This window comes from Coccinella septempunctata, chromosome 4, assembly GCF_907165205.1.
Source record: "Coccinella septempunctata chromosome 4, icCocSept1.1, whole genome shotgun sequence".
Taxonomy (NCBI): Eukaryota; Metazoa; Arthropoda; class Insecta; order Coleoptera; family Coccinellidae; genus Coccinella; species Coccinella septempunctata.
The window spans coordinates 22,921,402-22,944,254 of record NC_058192.1 but is presented as its reverse complement, the minus strand read 5'-3'; the positions used below and the strand labels follow the sequence as shown (position 1 = coordinate 22,944,254).

Sequence of the window (22,853 nt, the reverse complement as noted above, 5' to 3'; positions counted from 1 at the left end):
TATTTCTACTTATATATTGCTTTTTTACTTAGCAGACAATGAACCACTATACGCAACAACATAATTGTGACGGTTGCGATCGAATAGCAACGTTAGATTGAATTATTCAATCTAAGCGTCTTCATTAGATGTGCGTGACTTGTGTAAATGCGGCCCACATACTAGATTAACGTTGAATTCAAGAAATCAATTTTATTTCTAAAGCCCGTTTGTAACAGCCGAGAATTCTTTGGAGAATTCTCTACCAAATTCTGGTAAGATTATTTTGTATGCAACTGTTCAGTTGCATACAAAATTGTACCGAAAGTGCGTATGTAACGGTAAAGAATTCATGGCGCATGAAATCTCGAGTAAATTTTCTAGATAATTCTCGGCTGTTGCAAACGGGCTTTAGAATGTAAAATAAATTTGAGATCTTTTGTGTAATATTCATTCCAGCTTACCAGCACAGATTTATTTTTCAGGGTAATTTGGAATCAAGGGTTTTTACTACAGTATGTACCTTGTTGAAAGAGGTACACCAGATTGATGATTGTGACAGAACCTCCTTTTCAACTACTCAATTATCACCTGCATACATACATTCATCAGATGGATTTCGAAACAATGTGAACCAATATTTGATTGTATCGATTGTCATGATCATAGATATACTTTATCAAAATGTAAATTACACCGGGACTTCCTATTTCATAATTGCTGCGCGTCATGTGAGATGTCACTCAAAGTGATCAATCGGTATTTACGCGATCCCTGAATAAACTTCGCGAGTTTTGGACCTGAAAAACAATTTCATTCATAGGTCAGGCGCTTCGTATTGTCCTTCCCCACAGATATTATTTAACATTATTATTGGATCGTCACTTCAAGATGAGATTTTGTGCTAGTGCCCTAATTTCAATATTCCCGTTGGAGTTTATGAGTTTACATTGAAATTGTAGGAAATGGAAGGCAAAAAATTAGATGATAAGGAAGCAAATCCTAGGGAGACTTCTGGTTTTATTTCGAATCTCTTCTTCATGTAAGTTTGTATTCTATTTCAGCTACAATTTTGAGTATTGATATATATTTGTAAATTTTGACTGAAAGACAATTTTTTCTCTTTACCCAAAATCGTTCATTCAATATATAAATTTTTTGTGAGGTACATTTTTGAGTAGATTTGCTAGGCTCTAAAATGGAACAGCTGTTCATAAGTGAAGTAGCATTAATTCAAATTTTGGAATTTAGTTCTGCCGGCACGACTACACTTTAGAGGAAGGCAATTTTCAGTTCAGAACGGACTCCATTTTATTCATTTTGACTGCTGAGCTGAGTTTAATAAAAGTTCTTCCAACTTCTGAGAACCAATGGGATAGAATTCTTTTCCAATTTGAATTTCGTACAGGATAGTGTTTATTTTGAACCAATGGTTCCTTGAAGTTGAAACAATTTCTTTTCACTTAGCCTCACAATAAAATGTAGGCAGTCCTTTTCTTTTGTTGAAGTAGGTATGAGTTCAAACATAACTTTTTCGCTGATCGGTTGACGCTTGTTAGATCAGGAGGAGTATTATACAGTGCTGCCTTTGTCGGTTGTCGTTTTCTGAAAAATGGACATCAATTTACTGCCTATAACTACTTATTTAAAAAAAAGCTATTTGAGAAAGAAGACAACAGTTGCGTGCTGCATATAGAAACAAAAATGAAGCAGGCAGTTGTTTTCAAGAAATAGGTATTGAAATTGAAGATGGTACCATTAGTATTAAATTTAACAAGTCAACGTATGGTATATCAGCAAGATAACATTTGTTTAAAAAAACTTCTCTTAATTTACGGTAGGTATATAATTTGGAAGGTTGTCATTTTGTGCTTGGAGAGTTTCAATATCGAAAAATGAGCTGGAGGAAAAGGAGGTTTACATACTTTTCCCTTCGAATAATGTACAAGCTGAGCGCCATGTTTAGACGTAGAACATCCAATATATTGCAAGAATTCAAAAGTTTACTGGACGATAAATAATTTTGAACGCACGTTACCTATACTCCATTCACATTTATTTTAGCAGTCGGTTGGCCATGAAATAATTTTCTCAAGTTTTTGTAACTAAAACGGAGTAAGGTTGGCACTTATTAAATGTCGTTAATGACATAACGCCGTTGCCACAACTAATATCAATTTTTATTATGAAAAGGCTGAAAGTGATTGAAAAAAGAGACAGGGTTTCAGGAAGTGCAATTTAGAATTCAGGTCCGCTCATTCAAATAGTTATACCCTGATATTCTAAAATCCACAATACGTCAGACGGTAGCGAACATATTCAATGTAAGAGAATTTATATAATATTTCATCTATGAATTTAAACGACTTATATTTCAGCTGGATATTTCCACAATCAGAGAGATTGTGAATGAAGAGGATGACAAAGAATTTCCTTCTATTGGGAGACCCAAAAAAGTGGGGCAATTTGAGAATTTTATGTTTGAGTGAATTAATGCGAAAAGTTTACTACAGGATTTTCGATGAATGTCATCGTAGAATAAGTTTACGAAAATTGATTTTTCTATTTTTGTAATTAGTCTTAAAGTACCAATAAATACCTAATTATTATTATTATATCAATGTATTAAGATGAACAGCCACAAATACGCACCAGTTGTCGTGTTAATTGTTTATTCATGTGAAATTTTTGTTCAAAGGTAAAGTTCATCTTGACTTGAAACTTCCTTTAATTCCTTTTACTTATATTGATGCAAGATGATTTTTGTTGAAGAATTTAACATACTTGTAATTATCTGTTAACTTTAGCCAAAGAAGGTAACGAATATTAACTCTCCTCAAGCTAGTGCATATTATGATATTATACTGGTCTCTTGTATTTTCCATGCAAATAACTGGATTTGGTATGCCTTCAATCAGTTTGTATAAACTTCAATTAGGTATGTTCGTCACATATTTTCCGAAGAGATTCGACATTGTGGTGAAATACGTAATAACAGAAACTTTTACGTAGAACGGGCAACACAGCGATTTAAAACCCAAAAATGTTTTGACAAGCTTCATCACCCCACATTTTTGTACTATACAGAGTGAAATGTGTCAAATTTCCATGGCCAACCGAGTGCTAAAATGAAAGTGAATGAAGTATACATATACATTCGATAATAATAAATCACTTAAACTCAGAGTAAAATTCAAGCAAACTTTTTTAAACATTGACATCTGCTTTGTCTATGAAGTGAAGTAAAGAGGGTAAAGAAACCACAAAACAAAGATACACTCCATTTTATCTGTTATGTTATGATCCGTACCTAATCGAAATAAATCATCCAGTTTCTTTCCTTAACGCCAGTTAGAGGTTTTTATCTTGGGGTCCTTAGCTGAAGGGTACAGGGAAAAAACCACTGATGTCAATTTTTGTCCGAAAATGAGTTAGACACACAATTCAATTCAGAATGAAATAAATATATTTCATTCTGTAATATACCTACCATAATAATTATGACTAGCTCAGTCATAAGTTAAATCGCTTCCGAAGATTTACCGTGCAGGGAAAGAACTAACGATGTCGATCAATATACGAAAGAAAAATCTCTAAGTCATTTCATGTAATGCACTCAGTTTATGTATAATAATATTAATAATATCAATTTCGAGAACAATATTATATAATTTGTCATATTTCAAATGTGTAATATGAACGTATTTTGAAGTTGAAAATTCGTTTTTTTCAGCTGTAAGGAAAATTGACATCGATGGTTGTTTCCCTGTACCCTTCAGCTGTAACGATACCAAAGGTATACTTTCATTTTTACATTCATTTTCCTTGCACGGTTTAGCTGATACTGAGATCTGGAACGGAAAACCAGATCTGATTCTTTTCGCCATTTCTTTAACACTGCTATACAAGGTTGAACATATATCTCGAAAAACACTAATTTTTTCTTCAGCCTATAACTCAAAATGAAAACGCTGAAACCCGTCAATCGGTTTTTGATTACCCTCATTTTTTGACAATTAAATTGAGTGTTATTCTCCAACCCCTTAGCTACAACCCTATAAAACTTCCGTTCTTGAAATGGAAAAATGTGTTGGAAAGCTCACGGAAAATGGAGATTCAATGATTCAGAGAAAAAGAATGCACCATCTAAATCATATGGGAATGATTCAGATACAGGGTCTATTGCAGATGTTATACTTATTACAAAGTTGTCACAGTCTGGACAGTAGATTCTGTAACTGTACTGTAACTGTAGCATTGTGCTTGTGTGATCTCTTGTGTTGCTCAGCTTGAACAATCCTCTTCAACCATAGTACAGCCAAATCTTATTTTTTCTTAACACATTGACACGCTCTTTATCGAAATCGAAGCTAGGTTTGGACGCATGATTGTGGAACTAAATTTTTTCAATTGAATCTCTTTGTATTAATTGAAAAGTTCAATCAAATTTATTGATCCTGAAAATGAGTAATTGATATATGTACTTTATTCTGGAAGGTGGAAGTGTTTACACAATGTAAAGGTTTATATTTTAGATGGACCCTACCAGTTTTTGCTAAAGGTAATAAAAGAGATCTGACAGAAGCAGATCTGTACAAACCACTGAAAACGCATAAATCCAATAGGCTAGGTAATAAATTAGAAGAAGAATGGAGGAAGCAGATGAAATCTAAACATAAATCATTGGTTAAGGCATTGTGGAACGTATTCAAGGCTGAGATTCGTTTCTACATTCTCATAAATTTTTTCCTAGTATTCGCTCCGAAGTAAGTATGTATAAGATGATCCTGGAATATTCGATTACTAGAATTTCTAGATGTTTATAAAGGAGCACGATTAGTGTGGACCCACTAATCATGCTCATGCTCGCCCATCTTGAGCTTGTGTAGTAGGCTGTTGGGTTGGGGCTCGTCTGACTTGCAGCCGTCTTCGTTCATTGTCAACATTATCTCAGTTGCTTGTCAAGATGTCAAGCTTCGACTTGCGAGGATCCGCTTCATTTAGGCCCGGCGCAAATATAAACGCAGGTTGGTGAGGTGACGCATGGTGACGCATGGTGACGCAGCTTTTCCTGCGATGGTGTACTATCTGACAAGTCACTGCCACGATTCATTTGCGCAGTCTTGCTCTTTTATATGTTTTACAAAAACTCACTCTGCGCCACCTCACTAACCTGCGTTTCTATTTGCGCCGGGGTTGACAGGCTTGTCGCTGTCCTCATGCCTCGAGCCGCTCGTCGAGCATAACGATCCTTTCCTTTGATGTACCGACAACAAGCGGAGCCATAGGCTCGTAAGGCTCGCGCGTTTGTCTCACGGCTCGAGCACGAGTAGTGAGGACCGCCTTCTAGCTGAACAATTAATTTCATTCCGGGGTAAGGCGGTGAACACATATGAGCGGCCGCGGCCACGATCACGATCACGATCGAGAAGCGTCCCATGCAAATGTCATATTCCGCACATAATATCACGATCTGTTCAGCGACATAGCGGCATTCAGTCGCGGTTGTCACGATATGTGTTCACCGCTTAATGCTCCAGAATTTGAAAGTTTAACTCATTTTAAATATTTTTCAGGTTATGTCAACCAATTCTTCTTATGCAGATCTTGAACTATTATGTTCCTGGCCAAACGAGTATATCTGACAGTGAAGCATTGATTTATGTAGTAGCTATAATCGTTATTATATTAGTGGGATCCATATCTGGCCACACATATGTAATGGGAATGATTCAACTAGGTAATTGAGCAACATTTTTTATATAATCTCTTTCATAATCTGTTTTTTCCACCGAGTGGAAAAGGCATCATCTGATATGGAGGGTTGCGAAATCTATGAGCGAACCGCTGCATATTGAGGGCCGTGAAAAATGCCAAACAAAAGACGAATAACCGGAGCGACCCCAGCAAATACTCTCAATTCGGGTGCCAGATCAGAAATAAGAGAAAAAAAATTCATTCGAGATTTTTGACGTTCTTCAAACGCAAATGTAAACAAATCTACGTCAGTCGTCAGTTTAACAAAACATTCATCAATGACCCAATCGGCAATCATCCTTAGCAACTAAAGGTTTATATAGGGTGTCTGTAAACAAATGCGAAGGACTTGAGGAGATGATTCCTTAATGAAAATAAGCAGGGGTAGTTCCCCTAAATTTTTTTCCAAATCGAACTCCCCTCCAAGATACAGCCTTTGGAAGGCGATGACGAGTTGACAGTTTCTAATTTTTTTTACGGTTCCAAAAAACACAGAGTCATAAAATTAAACATCATATGAAGCACTAAGTAGATGTTACTCACACATTTTTTTTAGATCTCATAACGGTATTATTAGGGGTGGTAATAACAACCCTTATAATTTTCCTTCAAAAACTTTTTTCGTGGGACAGATTTTCGGAAAATGAAATTCTCTTATGGTTGTGTTTCTTAGAACCTGTAAAAAAATTGAAAACTGTCAACTCGTCATCGCCTTTCAAATGCTGTATCTTGGAAGGGAGGTCGATTTCGAAAAAAATTTATAGGAACTACCCGTGCTTATTTTCATCATCTCATCTCATTTCATCATTTGTTTACAGACACCCCTGTATATTCCTGACAAAATTCTGTGTTACAAATCTCTGATGAATTGATATTGATGGTGTTTTCGTCCCCTCACTGTCTTCTACGTTTCGGAAGTTTATATCAAACATCTTCATCGGACGATGAATTGAAATCTTCGAAAGATTCTCATTTGGAACTTATCGCCTTATTGAAATTTTTGAATTCACTGAAACATTTATATTTTACAGGTATCAAATTGAGAGTTGCGATATGCTCGCTTGTCTATAGAAAAATATTGAGAGTTAATAGATACTCCATGAACGACACCTCAACCGGTCAAATAGTGACATTATTGTCTAATGATGTGAGGATTTTCGACTACGTGATGTTGGAGGTATGCCTATTGGTTATTGCGCCATCTGAACTTATTGCAGACTCAATACTCTTATATTTTCTGCTGGGAAAAACAGCCTTGGTTGGAATCGCCTTCGTTATACTTTTTATTCCTTTGCAGAGTGAGTAAAGGCAGAAATTTATTTAATTTTTATTGAAGAAATATGTCAGTTTCTATTAAAGTGTTTATGTATCTATTGAATGATGAAACTTCAACAGAAAGAATTTCAAAATTCTCTTCGAAGCTACCTACTCTATCAATAAATTATGAACATTAGTTCTCATAATCGAATGATTCTTAATGTTTGTCATCGTCAAAAATTTACTGTTATTGTCTATCAGAATATGAAGAATTTATATTTTATTACCAAATATAGGTCCACTCTCATTTGAGTGAAGTTGGCCCTGCACTTTTCGATTTTTTTAACAAAATTTGTGCTGAATTCTGCTAGATTTGTGCTACTGTGTGCCGTTGAAATTTTTTTCAATTCCATACGGTCCTCAAGATATTCTACAAAATGTATGGAATCGGCCAGCCCAGTACTTAAAAAAAAATAGTTTTTAAGCCTGGAATAGATTGTGCTATATATGTACTGAGTTGTGTCGACCGAATGTTTGCTAAATTTCCTCTTATGTCCCAGAAAATGAAGAAAAAATTCAGCGTAGCACTTTTGTTCCGTGTTACTTGAAATGAGTGGAATAATTTGAGCTATATTTGTGCTAACTTGTGGCGTGAATATTTTTTCGAAATTGAAAAAAAGCTACCCAAGCACTTTCATTTTTTCTTAACGAAAACATATAAGAGAAATTGGGCTATATGTGTACTAACTTGTGCCGTTGAAATTTTCACGAAAATTCCTCTAGTTTCTCGAAAAATAAAGATTTTGGAAAAAAGTTAGCCCAGCTTTTTCGTATTTTCTTGTTGAAATTTTTTCATATAGTTGTACTACGTTTTTGCTGATTTGCGCCGTTGAGATTTTCAGAAAAAGCTCCCAATTTCTTCTTCGGATGGTGGATATTAGAAAAAATCACTAGATTTTCTGAAAATCAGTGTATATGGCAATATGCCTAATATTCATACCGTTGAGGATGGCACAAGTTAGTACACGTGTAGCAAAATTTTTTCCATATGTTTTCATTAAGAAAAAACCAAAGTGCGCGGGGCTAGCTTTTTTTTGCAATTTCGCAATTTTCCGGAAAATTCGACGAATTTGCGAAAAAATATTCAAGGCACAAGTCAGAACAAATGTAGCACAAATTATTCCACCCATTTTTAGGAACAAAAAATAAATGTGCTGGGCTAACTTTTTTCTTCATTTTCGATTTTCTGGGAAATGAGAGGAAATTTCTCAAAAATTATAACGGCACAACTCAGTACATGTATAGCACAATCTATTGCAGACATAAAACTCATTTTTTCTAAAAGTGTCCATTGCATACATTTTGTGGAATATCTTGAGAATCGTATGGAATTGAAAAAACATCTTCATGCATAAAGCAGCACAAACCTAGCAAAATTCATCACAACAAAATTTTTTCGAAAATCGAAAAGTGCTGGACCAACTCCACACACATTCGACTCTCACTATACCTTGGATATTCTTTCCGTCAAATTCTTGTATATTCTCACTATATCGTCCGTCTCCTTTCTACTTGGCCTTAATAAGTGATTGTTACATCGCAGTTGGCTTTGTATTACTACGTGTTACTCCATTTTGGGCTAGATATTATACACTTTCAAAATTGAGCCCACTGAAATGTCGCCATTACTTATGAAGACCCTATACATCTCGTGGTAAAGACAAAAGTTCACAAGAATATGGTATGGATATAGTGTGGAGACGGAAGGCATATGAATATGAAAGATATAATGTACTGGGTGCGGGCAAAGTTCGTTTTCTACTGAGGGGATCTCGAGAACTATAGCAGCTAGAAGAAAACGGATGACTCATTATCTAGCTCTTTTTTCCTGGCTAATTTAAATCTGAAAACAGAACCGCATTATCATTTTGCTATTTTGCTATCATTTTTCAAATGCTTGAATTTTTTTCAGTAGGAAAAACTTGGTAGTTTTTTTTATGAGAGCATACCGCTCAAGTTTCATTCGATATTTATTATGCTACAATTTAAATGGTATAAAAAAATGAATCTATTTTCAGTGTTCAATGGAAAGCTATCGGCAACATATCGACTGAAAATAGCCAAAAAAACTGACAAAAGAATACTACTTATGAATGAAATTATTTCTGGCATCCGCGTGATAAAAATGTATACTTGGGAGAAGCCCTTCTCCAAATTAGTCGAGTTTGCTAGAAGGTACGTATTCCACTACGTTATATTGAAATGGCAACAACTAAGCTTTTTTAACAATCTGCATGAGTACAAGTCTTTATTGATATAAATAGCATATTGGAAGATTTGCATTTTGGATGTTTATGAAAGTATTCTCCTTGTACTTTCAGAATGGAAATAAAGCAAATACGTGGATCAGCATACGTCAATGCATTTATGCATTCCTACAGCATGTATATGAGCAGAACAGCACAATTTATGTGTATTTTATATTTCGTACTCAACGGTCAGACACCAGTAGCACAATACGTATTCGTTATAACCTCCTTCTACAATAATTTGACGAAAACAGTATCGGTGAATTTTCCAGATGCAATATCCACATTTGCCGAGTGCAAAGTATCTTGTAACAGAATTGAAAAGTTCCTCAGTCTTGGAGAGGTGACAAAAACATGTGCACCTAGAAATAGTCCTTTAAAAAATAGTGAAAATCACCACGGGGAAACTTCGGATGTTATATTGAAGCTCACTGACGTATCTGCGAGGTGGAACGGGCAAGACTTTGCCGAGAATTATCTCAAAGGTCTCAACCTAGAAATGAAATCTACAAACAAATTTGCTGTTATAGGAGAAGTTGGAAGTGGAAAAAGTAGTTTAATTAATGTGATACTAGAAGAACTTCCTATTTGTGATGGATATATGATTAACAAAGGTAAGGTCTCTTATGCTGCTCAAGAATCCTGGCTGTTCAAAGGAACCATTCGTCAGAACATACTATTTGGTGCAACAATGGATCGGACCAGATATGAGGAAGTTATAAGAGCATGCGCATTGGAAAAAGACTTGGAAATGTTTCCATTTGGTGATTTGAGCATCGTTGGTGAGAAAGGAGTTATGCTGAGCGGCGGCCAGAAAGCCAGAATAAACCTTGCCAGAGCGATATACAGAGAAGCTGACTTATATTTACTTGATGACCCTCTTAGCGCTGTCGATACATTGGTTGGTAGGCAATTGTATGACCAGTGTATTTGCGGATATCTCTCCCAAAAATGTGTCCTATTGATCACCCATCAACTTCAGTATCTTAAAACGATGGATCGGATTTTCATCATGGAAAATGGTACATTTACACGATCTGGTACATATCTAGAATTGCACAGTGATGTCAGCAATATCGTAAAATTTCTTGGTAATGCATTAGAGGAAGATGCAGATGAAAAACATGATTTAGAGGTCACTGACCACATCGATATTGAAAATAAGGAGAAGGGAAAAGAAGAAGCACCTAGTGATATAAAAGAGATTATGAGCACTGGAGCGATGTCTTCGGATGTTTACAAACAGTATTTCAAAGCTGGTGGAAATTGGTATATTTATATTCCAGTTTTGTCGATGTTTTTCATCACCCAGATTTGTGCCAGTTCAGCGGATTACTTCATTACATTCTGGTGAGATTTCATTCATGATTTTAAGATCTTTTGAGAAGAGTATCAGTGCATAATTTTATAACCTAAACACACACCGGCAAAATTAGAGTAAAGAAAAGCCATAATTTGTTGTACTCTCTTTACCCGTCCCCACATGGCGCAGATAGTGCAAGAATACCTAAACGATGGTACTCATCAAATGGATTGGGCAGCAAGTTCACCGAATATTAATCCAATAGAACACATTTGGGACATTATTGGAAAAAAGATACACTAGAGGAATCCATCCACAGAAATGTTTCAGATTCAAAATTAGTACTGGTGGAAGAGTAGGAGAATTTGTACAAGGAAATGATTGATGGCGTAATTGAAAGCATGAGCAGTCGCATACAAGAGCCCACGGAAGAAACACCAGATATTTATTTGATGGTAATCAACGCAATAATAAAAAAATGGGATATTATTTCTTGTGAAACGATAAATTTGTATTCTTTTCCACAGTTCTTGCATTATTTCTGGAGTCAATAATGAAAACCCTCAAGAGTTGAGTTCCTTATGTCAGTTCGGATGAGTGAATGACTAATTTGACGAAAAGTTTGCCAAAAAGCACAGAACAGCAAAAAAAATAATCATATTCCTTCAATTTCCACTTCCTACAATTTTGCCGGTGTGTGTATTCCAAATTTCATTTATCTTGATTCGACACAACTCTCTATAATTAGTTTTTGTGACATTATTCTTTCAACATCGATACCTCATGTTGAATCGAATAAAAATAGAGTGTACATTATTATTGGAGCTCAGTATATTTCTAGGGTAAATTTGGAGCAGTTCAAGATGAATGAGGAAAATCAGAGTTCAGGAAACACGACAGGCGCATTGGCTTCAAGTTCAAACCAAACATTTTTTGGAAAGAGCTATGACTACTATGAATCCATATTAACTACGCAATTATGCATCTACATTTACATCACTTGCATTTTACTTCTTATCATCATTTCAATAGCTCGATCAACAGCTTTCTTCCAGTATTGCCTTAGCTCATCTACATGTTTACACAACAACATGTTTCGGGTGATCGCTAAGGCACCTATGCGATTTTATGAAACCAATCCCTCGGGTAGGATCTTGAACAGATTTTCAAAAGACATTGGAGCAATAGACGAGTTGCTGCCTGTGTTATTGCTGGATACCATTGAGGTGAGTCGATGCATGATTATGTTTATAAATTTTCGAGCACTATTTATTTATTTATTTATTTATTTATTTATTCAATGAACGGAACCTTTTACAAAAAAAAAACAATGAAAATTACAAAATCATCAACTATTTCTACTATTCAAAAACATTACATAATAGAAGAAAAAAAATCACAGTGTTATGAGATGCCTTAAATCTAACCTCAATCCCGAGACCGACCGATGAAATATATCGAGACCCAAGGAATCTACGACATTGGTATTCCGCATCATTCTGGAAACTGGAGAATGAAAGCAGTAATTAGTTCTCGATAAGGCAGGTCTAAACAGATCGAATCTCCTGACCAATCTCGAGGGAACATATAAATTGAACTGGGATAGAAGTTCAGGAGAATACAAAAGTCCTCGAAACAGTTTACAGACAAAAATGACATCTGCATGGAATCTTCTTGTTCTCAAGGATGATAGTCCAAGCTGGTCCCGCAAACGACTCGCAGAGAAAGACATAAAAGAATATTCGCCTCTTCTGATTGCTAAATATTTGAGGAATTTGTTCTGTACTTTTTCGATAAGAAGGCTGTCCACGGCAGTGTAGGGGGACCACACGACGGATGCGAATTCCATATTTGGTCTTACAAGAGTGACATATAGGTATTGTAGTGTCTCGCTGCTGAAATCTCTAGTACTTCTGAGAACAAATCCCAAAGTTCTTAGGGACGTTGAAGTAATCATTTGGATATGAGGCCTGAAAGTCATCTCTCTGTCATATGAAATACCTAAGTCTTTGACAACAAATGCTCTCTGGATGGGTTGCCGTCTAATGAAATAGTGTACTGTTATAGGGAATTCTAAACGAGAAACAGTCATGAACTTACATTTATTGATGTTAATTGTTAGACGATTGGCTGCACACCATTCCTCAACAGCTCGCAGATCCGACTCCAAAGCCTCAACGTCAGCCATCGATTTAACCGAAGTGAAAAGCTTCAGATCATCGGCAAATAATAAAAATTTGACAAAACGGATGACGAGTCCTATGTCGTTAATGAAAATCAAGAACAACAAAGGCCCCAGGTGACTTCCCTGGGGAACGCCAGACGTGACAGAAACCGGAACTGAAAGCGTGTTACCTATCTTCACGAACTGGAATCTGCCCGAGAGATAAGAACTCAACCAGAAATAAAATCTTCCATGAAAACCAAATGACGCAAGCTTCCTCCCCAGAATCGTGCGACACCCTGTCGAACGCCTTAGCGAAATCAGTATACACAACCTCGACCTGCCCATGATTTCCCAAGGCCTCAAGAACAAACTGAACGAAGACAAGTAGATTGGTCTCAACACTTCTACCCCGAAAAAATCCGTGCTGCTCAGGAATAATTTTATCATAACATCTAGACTTTATTTGATCATGAACAATAGACTCAAACAACTTAGGGATGGCACTCAGTATGGTTATTGGTCTATAATTAGAAATATCCTCCTTAGAACCCGATTTGTGAACAGGCTTGACAAACGCAGACTTCCAAGAAGTCGGGAAAATTCCATCATTCAAGGATTTGTTGAATAAAATTTGAAGCGGAAGAGCAATGGTTTGCTTACATTTCTTCAAGAATAACACTGGAATATTGTCGGGTCCAGATCCTTTATTCACATCGAGAGATTCAATGCTATTCAAGACTTGTTCAACACGAATCATCGGGACAGAAATCATGTCTTCGGAATCGTGATATGAGTTATCAGTGGATTCGCTGGAAATATTCAGATCGCTCGGAATATAGACTGACTGAAAGAATTTACCGAAAGCATTGGCTATATCTTTTTCGGTATGAAAATGATCATCCCCATAAAACATAACACCTGGTAAATTAGTATCGGATTTCCTAGCATTCACATAGTTCCAAAATTTTTTAGGATTGCTACGAATAGATTCTTCGCTCTCCTTGACAAATTTATCATAGCATTCTTTAGTCAAACTCTTACATTGCGATCTGAGGCTACAAAATTTCAAGTAATCATCCCATGTGTTTGAAATCTTATATTTCTTATGAGCCATCTTCTTACGAAAAATCAAATCTTTCAATTCACATGAGAACCATTTGGGAAAATTTGACAATTTAATCTTGATTTAAGGAACAAATTCCTCTATAGCCTCGTATATAAGGGAGTAAAAAGCTTCAACCTGAGAGTCGACACCCGCATCAACTGCTCCAAGCATTGCAGTCCAATCAATGGAGGACATGTACTCATTGAGTCTGTCATAGTTTGCGGATTTGAAATTGAAAGTTATAAAATCATCGTTTCTTCTGAAGAAGTGATTTGTAGGAATTTTGAAAGAAAGTGCCGGATGATGAACATCCAACTTCGACAGGACATCATCAGCAGCATCGACTCCCAGGAATTCGGAACTCGAGAAAACTAAATCTAGCATTCTGCAATTTATATTAAGAATAGTATTGTTCTGATACAGATTGAGAAAGCTGAAAGTCTCTAATGAAACTTCAGAACGCTGACAAAAACCCGATTCAATATTCAAGCACACGTGGTCATTAGACCAAGTAGTATTAGGAAGATTAAAGTCACCCACAATAAATATTTCATCTGGTCCAAACCGATCAACAGCAGCTTCAATGTTTTCACAGTGATAGTCGTAGTTGTAGCAATATTCGGGTCAATCATGGTCCATTATTTCCAACCATATATATATCAATATATTATATATAATAGATGGTAACGGCGTTTCCTCAGATGTCTCGAACGTCCAACGCAATTCTTAGTAAAAGGTAAAAGAGGAAAGAAATAGGGAGGAACCGATATCGAACGCGTCACGGGTGATACGGATTCGTTCGCTAGCCAGAATCAAGACTTAGGCTTAACGGACAAGGAAGTCGGGGCTCAGCCTCAAAACTACAGGATTGAAGGTAGGGAAAACAAGGCATGACTAGCGTTGGGAAAAAGTTCTTCACTCTGTTTTCTGTATCCAACGGGTTACACGCCAGCTATAAATCGTAATTCCAGCGAAGAGAAACCGAAAAGGATAAGGGAAAAGGGGCACAATTGTTTATCACTCTGGTTTCTGCATCCAATGGATTTGCACGCCAGCCAGAAAGTGAAAGAACTGATTAGGATAGGGAAAAAGGCACAATTGATCTCCACTCCGGTTTCTGCTCCCAACGGGTTTGCACACCGGCTAGGAAATCGTACCCCCAGCAGTGGTAGAACGAGAAAGGATAGGGGTTATATATTATATTATAAATTCTAAACCAATTATTCATAAATTATAAACAAATACTTATAATCCTTGAACTTCCATTACTCTAACTATGGATCTTGTGCTTGGTGTAGGTTCATCCTCGACTATTTCTTCCTCGATATCTTCCATTGGAGATGTTGCAGGCATTCCAATGTATGCACGCCGGAATTCTTTCAAACAACCAAACCACTTTTGCACCAAATTAATAAACATTCTCTCTGCGAATGTCTTTTTGCGTACAATCAGCTCGCTACGAGGCATTTTTCTCGCACTCACGTTTAAATATAATCATAAGGCATTGTCAATTGACAAATTCTCGAAGGAAAAAAATCAAAGCAACCGACAAATCGTGTGACAAAGAAACTTATTTTCTGCACTCTTGAAATCTGATCTTACCGAGGCACAGCGTTTGCCGCATGAGTTATTATCAGTCCAATATTCCAAATCCCACTGAATTTCTTTCAAACTCAAACTCAAATATTTTATGTAATGTATACGATTTTTCGTGAAATGATTTCGAAAAAAGCCTCACATTTCATGCGAATGAAAAAAAAGCGGATGAGCTGTTACTTATTCGAGAATTCAATTCATTTGTTTTTTCCAGAAAATCTTAGTGTATTCATTTTTCAGATAGGTATAACAGTAATAGCAGTCTCAACAATACTCGCATCCATCAATCCGTGGATGCTGATTCCAACAGTAGTTATTATGGTACTTTTCTACTTCTACAAACGCTATTACATCAAAACAAGTAGAAGTGTTAAACGCATAGAGGGGACAGGTGAGTCGTTACAACTTTGAGTGATGAAATTTAAATGCCTCCATTTCAGTGAGAAGTCCGATATTTTCTCATTTAGCAGCGTCACTTCAAGGTCTGACAACGATAAGAGCATTTGAATGTCAGGATGCATTAACTGAAGAATTCGATAATCACCAAGATTTGCATACTGCAGCCTATTATCTATTTCTTGCTTGCAATAGAGCCTTCGGTCTATTGCTCGATTTGAATTGCATCGTTTATGTGGCAATTGTTACTGTCTCGACATTTTTCACAGGTTAGTTTTATTCAGGACTTACTCATATTCATCTATGAAAGCTGACACTCACGTAAAGATTACTCAAATTAAGCATTGAACTATTATATTTAGAAATGAAACATATAACGCCTTATCAGGGGGGCAACGAATACTTTTTACCGTTGGTATCTGCCATCAACTCGAACGCGCTGCCACCTCCTCGATTCTCACACGCATGTTTTCGGCAATGAGCAGGCCAGCGTACTGAGGAAATATGGTACAGGGTGTCGGTTTGAAGTGTCCCTATATCTTATTGTGGAAAGTAAAGGAGCTAGAAGAAAAAATTGAATACAAAACTTGTCGGTAATCGATTGAACTTTTATTTTTTATAACCCACCTTAATACAGGGTGCTCCGTTTTTTTCCTGGTGGTATCAACTTTCTTATTTTAAATGGAGCACCCTGTATATTATTGCATTTTTGAATTCCCTGTCACAGGGAAAAAACGGAGCACCTTGTATTAAGGTGGGTTATAAAAAATTAAAGTTCAATCGATTACAGACAAATTTTTGTATTCAATTTCTTCTTCTAGCTCCTTTAGTTTCCACAATAAGGTAAAGGGACACTTTAACTCGGACACCCTGTACATTGTCTTCGTCTGAGTTCCGATCTGGGAGGAATTGGGAGTTTTGATAATAGAATGAAATCCGAAACAGGCATGTCAACCAAATTTTAATTGAAACCTCTGAAACTATAGTCAAGTGTTTAATTTCCTTTGTTAGTATAGAGATAATATTTCACTAAGGCCCAGTTTCACAATCATTGGTAACCTGTGGTGGTTTATTAACCACTACCTTTGAGTTAACCCAAGGTTTAAAAAGATGCTTGTTTCACAACAAAAAAATGAGTGATGGTTTTTTGACCATCGTTTAAAATTTTTTTCTGAGGGTTGGTAATGTTTTTCGTGTACGATAGATCTACTTTTGGGTTATTTATTACTGACATTTCGTATTTCTGTGAAACAAGAACTTAAGAATATAGAAATTGTTATGAGTATGACAGAAAACGAATAAAACGTATGAGCACCGTACGAATGTTTGATGTTTTGTGCCAATATGAGTTTCATAATTGCCTAAAGGTTATTTCTCGTTTGGATTTTGATTTGAGTGAAGCTGAAGCGTTCGTTTTTTCTTGTGCGAAATAAGAAAAAAACAGTGCAACTGTGCTGGACCAAAAGAAATTATTACTTTATTGAAAAATTCAAACAAAATTGAGTTTTGCATTCATAACTTAAAGTTCCTTAAATAGTTTATATCTATCTAGGTGTTTTCCTCAACAATTCTTCAAAAGCCTATTTTTATTGATTATTTATTTAAGTTTGAATTGAGATGCTAGATGAGATCTATTTGAAAAATTCAAATTTCACCACTCTAATTCAACATATTTGCATAATAACTATCCATAAGATTCAGTCTAGTTCTTCTAGTTCTAGTATTTGACAATAATTCTTGATCCCCTATAGGGGGCACAGCAACATTTTGATATGAATTCATGGCTTCTTCTTCTCCTCATGAAGGAGGTTGTCCTTCATTTTCATTACAAGTTATGTTATGTAAAAAAACTGTGGACTTAATCATCATCACTGCATCTATACTTTTAATATTCTCATTGAAGGAGCTGAGATTCTTCGATTCCAACTGCCTTCCTTTCCACTGTGTTTCTGACTCTACAGAAGGAATCCAGGTCGACATATTACTCAAAATAATTCCTCCTAGCTCCAAATATTCTGGGCCTCACTATTTCCTCATCACTACTATGAGTATTCACATCATAATCGTCCACGATAATCGTAAATAATAACTAATAAACACCCAATACATGTGAAACGTTTCCTAACCAGTAATTTCGAAGAAATGCTGACTTGCCTCTGACAGAACTCAAAGTATGTTATCTATGCAGAAAAGCATACGCCACGAAACTTCTATGTCCAGGCAACTCATAGTTAACTCATGAAATTTTCGGGGTTAAGTCAACCACAAGTTTACTTTAGGTCAAACGATAAACCACACTTTGTGAAACAGAATTTTTGATTTAACCCCTGGTCACTATATAACTTTGGGTTAACCATATATTGTGAAACTGGGCCTAAGTGATACGCGAGGAATCAATTTTGATTACACAGGCCAATACACATTTTGGTGCCTGCGATTTTTTAACTGTTCCTGAGTAATTTTTGGATGCAGAATGTAAAAAAGTTCTCAGATTTTGTCTATCAGATCTAGTTTTTGAAATTTTTAAAAAAAATTGTGTATATAATTTACGTTATAACTGTTATAATATATAATATTACTATTGACAGTTAAAAAAAACAAAGACACATGGATTTAAGTATTTATTGCAAAAACTTAATTTACATAATTACATTAGTCACTAATCACATAAAAATTTTCTTTTATACGATTTTCTAGAATGGAGTTTACTAGGGCAGTCTCGCTGAAGGCTCCAGCAGTAGTCCGCCATCATGTGGCTATCCCATCGTCCTTGATAACGATCTTCCATAGTTTTAATATCCTGATGGAATATTTCCCCCTGTTCTTCACTACAATCACCTAAGTTTTCTGGAAAACGATCTAGGTGGCTGTGGAGGTAGTGAACTTTTATACTGATGTTACAGCCGAGAATATTAAAATTTGAAAGCATAGTTTCCACTAATTCTACGTAATTCTCTGCTTTATGATTGATTGCCAAGAAAATTTTGTACTACTTGAACAAATGAACTCCAAGCGTTAGATTCAGTCTCGTTCATTGATGTGGTGAATTGTGGATCTTTAACAAGTTGCCTTATTTGAGGACCATCAAATATACCAGCTTTTAGTTTTTTCCGTGCTAATGCCAGGAAATTTACGTGACAAATACCCAAAACAATTTCCATCTCGATTTAAAGCCTTCACAAATTGCTTCATTAGGCCTAGTTTGATATGCAAGGGCGGAAGTAAGATTTTTTCTCTTGAAACCAAAGGTTCGTTGATCACGTTTTGTATTCCTTGAATTATGGCATCTCTTGAAGGCCAATTTTTGTTAACCCAGTGCTCATTTTTAGCTCTGCTGTGCCAAAGGCACAAAAAACAAGGATATTTTGTATAACCACTCTGCTGTCCAAGGAGGAAGTTAATTATTTTTAAATCAACGCAAATTGACCACTGATGTTCTTCGTATTTAATTTTTCTCAAAACTAATGCTATTGTTTCATATTCTTCCTTCATGGTAGAAGAATGACCAATAGGAATTGAGCCATATTTGTTACCGTTATGTAAAAGAACACATTTTAAACTACGTTTTGAACTGTCAATAAAAATAAAATATACCATTTAACCTGTAACGTGTATCTCAGAAACTAGAGCTGATAGAAAAAATCTGGTGGCCTTTTTGGAATCAGCACATTAAAAAATCTGAAATCAGATGTTAGATTTCCGGCACCAAATTTTGTTGGCCTGTGTTATAGGTATCTGTTCAAAGCAATCAAGGCTAAGAAATACTTCTCGCTAGGTCAGATTTATCTACATCACAAGGCTCACATCATACTATGACCTGAATATTTTTCTCATGTTTAGAGCTCAGCATTGTACTGCACTCTTGTATTCCACCAAAAAGGGCAGTGCTCTACTGATTAACTTCCCAACTCAAACAGCCTGTCTACATCAGTCGCTGGTACATCTCTGGGGAATTTCAGACGCCTCTACAGATGTTATCTTGGCCAGCTACAAGAACTAGAAATTCTGTTCACCAAAAGTGAACTAGAATGTATTGTGTAACACGTTTCCAACTTATGTCTTTCTGTAGGAGTATAATCTTCACCAATTCGAAATAAGAGTGAGAAGGTTGCTACACGGCCTTCTGAACCTCCTTTAGAAGGCCGTGGTTGCTGCCACTTTTCATTCAGGGCACCAAGACCAACTAGGTTTACTTCTATCCGGACGTAGAAACTTATTGTTTGTCATATTGAATTTGATTGAATATTAAATAATGTAACGTGTTTTTCGATTTTTTAAGCTTCATTTGGAGGAAATGTTGGTCTCTCAATCACCCAAGCCATGGGGTTGACAGGGAGAATGCAGTGGGGAGTAAGACAGTGGAGTGAGACTGAGAACCAAATGACTTCTGTAGAGAGAGTGTTGGAATACAGTAATCTAGAATCTGAACCCGATAAAGCTACCAAACCTCCGAAAGATTGGCCACAGGAAGGAACAATCGAATTTAGATCGGTTTCTATGCGTTACGCACCTGGAGAACCCGAAATTTTGAGGAAACTCACCTTTTTCATCGATGCCAAAGCCAAGATAGGAATAGTGGGACGAACGGGTGCCGGAAAATCTTCCATAACATCTGCAATTTTCAGACTGACCGCATTTGAAGGTCAAATATTGATTGATGGCTTGAATACTAGCGATATTTCCCTAGAAAGTTTGAGGTCAAAAATTTCGATAATACCACAGGAACCCTTTCTGTTCTCCGGAACACTGCGGGAAAATTTAGATCCTTTCAACGAATTCGACGATAACGTTCTCTGGAATGCACTCAAGGAAGTCGAGCTGAAGAATCTCGTAGCAGAAAGTTCACATGGTTTAAATTATCAAGTTTCGGAAGGTGGCAATAACTACAGCGTGGGCCAAAGGCAATTGATATGTCTTGCTAGAGCCATCATTAGAAAAAACAAAATTTTGATTATGGACGAAGCAACAGCCAACGTAGATCCGAAAACTGATGAGCTTATCCAGGCTACCATAAAAACAAATTTCGATCAATGTACAGTTATGACAATCGCCCATCGCCTTCACACCATTATGAACTCCGATAAGGTGCTCGTTATGGATTCCGGTAGGCTCGTGGAATTTGGCCCTCCCCATAAATTATTGGAAGACATAAATGGGACATTTTACAGTTTGGTAATGGAGACTGGCAAGGGGATTTCAGAAAATTTGAAGGTTTTAGCAAAAGAGGTATAAGAATTTCAGAATGTAACTTCAGTTTTATGATGTTCTGCAATTTTTCTCAGTTCAAAATTTAAAGTAGAAATTTTAATTCTTTTTCAGAATTACGACAGAAAGAATTTATCCAGATGACGAAACGCGAAGGGTATACAAAAAATATTCCAATTTCGTATAGATTACTGTAATTTTAAGTTGAACTTTATATTCCGCATTCTGAGATTATATGTATTTTATAATAAAATGAGACTAATGAATTTTAAACGTTGTTTGATTTCATGTATAAAGATGATTTTTGAGGCAAAAACGCCTGTTATGAAAATAAGAAAATATTCAGAATTTATGAAAATCAATCCTGGTCATGAAAGTATGTATAAAATGGAAAACATTTGTTTTTGTTTAAACACCAGTGAAAAACTGATTATTAAAAAATACTCATATATTATTGAACTTGCGATATGATCAAAAGAAATTCAACAATAAAAAAATATGAGGAAAGCACTAACATGAAGTGAAAAGCCTCGAGCTCAGGTCAGGCACCCATCTAGGTACTGCACTTTGCCAACGAAGTTTGGGTAAAAATTTCCTTTATTCAAAAATTCGATTTTTTTCGAGAGAGATGCCTTATTTTCGGAGATCTTTAGAACAGGTCGAGCAGTTCAAATACTTGGGAAGCTTCATAAATACTAGGGCTAACCTGGACACGGAAATTCACAACCGTATCAATTCGGCATCACGGGCATTCCTGGAGCTAAAGGACAGACTATTTCAAAATCACGACCTCAATCTGAAGACAGCTGTTTACAAAGCAGTGGTCCTCCCAACGCTTCTTTACGGAAGCGAAAGCTGGACACCCTACAGGAGACATATTAAACAGCTTGAACAAACGCAACAACGTCATCTAAGACAAATAATGCACATCAGATGGTTTCACAAAGTTTCAAATGCGGAAGTATTGCAGCGCGCGAGTTGTACAACAATTGAGACTCAGGTAACGAGAGCCCGGCTCAGATGGAACGGCCACATTCTGAGGATGCAAGACACAAGACTTCCCAAAATAGCTCTGTATGGCCAATTCACAGAGGGAGCCCGGAAACCAGGAGACCAGTATAAGCGGTTTGATGATATACTACTTCCATCACTTAAATCAGTTGATGCTAATCATAACTGGGAACAACTAGCGTTAGATAGATCACAGTGGAGGTCTTTGGTCCACAATTATAATGGATACTCGAGAAGTTCTGGTAGATCGCGGCTGGGTCTCTTCAGTCAAAGGAGGGCACACAGTCGCAAGTAGCCCTAGGAAATTAGGGTGTGATAGCACCGATTTTTTTTTCTTTTTTTTCAATTTTTTTGTAGGTTTATTCTTGGTAACGGGATACAGCAATGAATTTTCGGAGATGGTTGTATGTTGAAATTTTGGGAATTTAGATTTCTGACGGCTTTCTCTAGTTTTTTTAAGGTGAAACGAAATTTATGAGGTTCTTCAAATCGATGATGTCAATTTGCCCAACAAGTGTTTCTAACGATTAGATACTACCCATAAGATGGATCTACCTATGCTGTAGTGTACAGTCCTAAGTATCGCTCCCTTGTAATGAAAAATCATCATTTTCCAAAAAAAAAAAAATTAAAAAAAATGACATTCTTAGGTACCCGTACAATTTCCAATGACACCAAACAATCCATAGCAAGAAACAAACGAAATTGTGAAGAGAGAGTGAAGTGATTAATTTATCTTCGAAGCTGATTGTCGCACAATGATGTAAT

General features: G+C 36.3%; 1 protein-coding gene across 2 annotated transcripts; it reads left to right on the top strand.

Annotated features, from left to right (window-relative positions):
- The first annotated feature begins 792 nt into the window (after positions 1 to 792).
- On the top strand, positions 793 to 21,347 carry LOC123311157 (probable multidrug resistance-associated protein lethal(2)03659). Of its 2 annotated transcripts, none has more exons than XM_044894953.1 (11): positions 793 to 1,021; positions 4,515 to 4,745; positions 5,556 to 5,719; positions 6,768 to 7,034; positions 9,072 to 9,228; positions 9,375 to 10,652; positions 11,447 to 11,831; positions 15,714 to 15,864; positions 15,914 to 16,138; positions 20,149 to 21,095; positions 21,189 to 21,347. In XM_044894953.1, exons 1-11 carry the CDS (start codon positions 945 to 947, stop codon positions 21,216 to 21,218), a joined length of 3,912 nt encoding a protein of 1,303 aa, XP_044750888.1. In that variant the 5' UTR covers positions 793 to 944; the 3' UTR covers positions 21,219 to 21,347. The 2 variants fall into 2 exon arrangements, with proteins under 2 accessions (XP_044750888.1, XP_044750890.1); XM_044894955.1 differs by having other exon boundaries at positions 811 to 1,021; positions 4,502 to 4,745.
- The last annotated feature ends 1,506 nt before the right edge of the window (positions 21,348 to 22,853 follow it).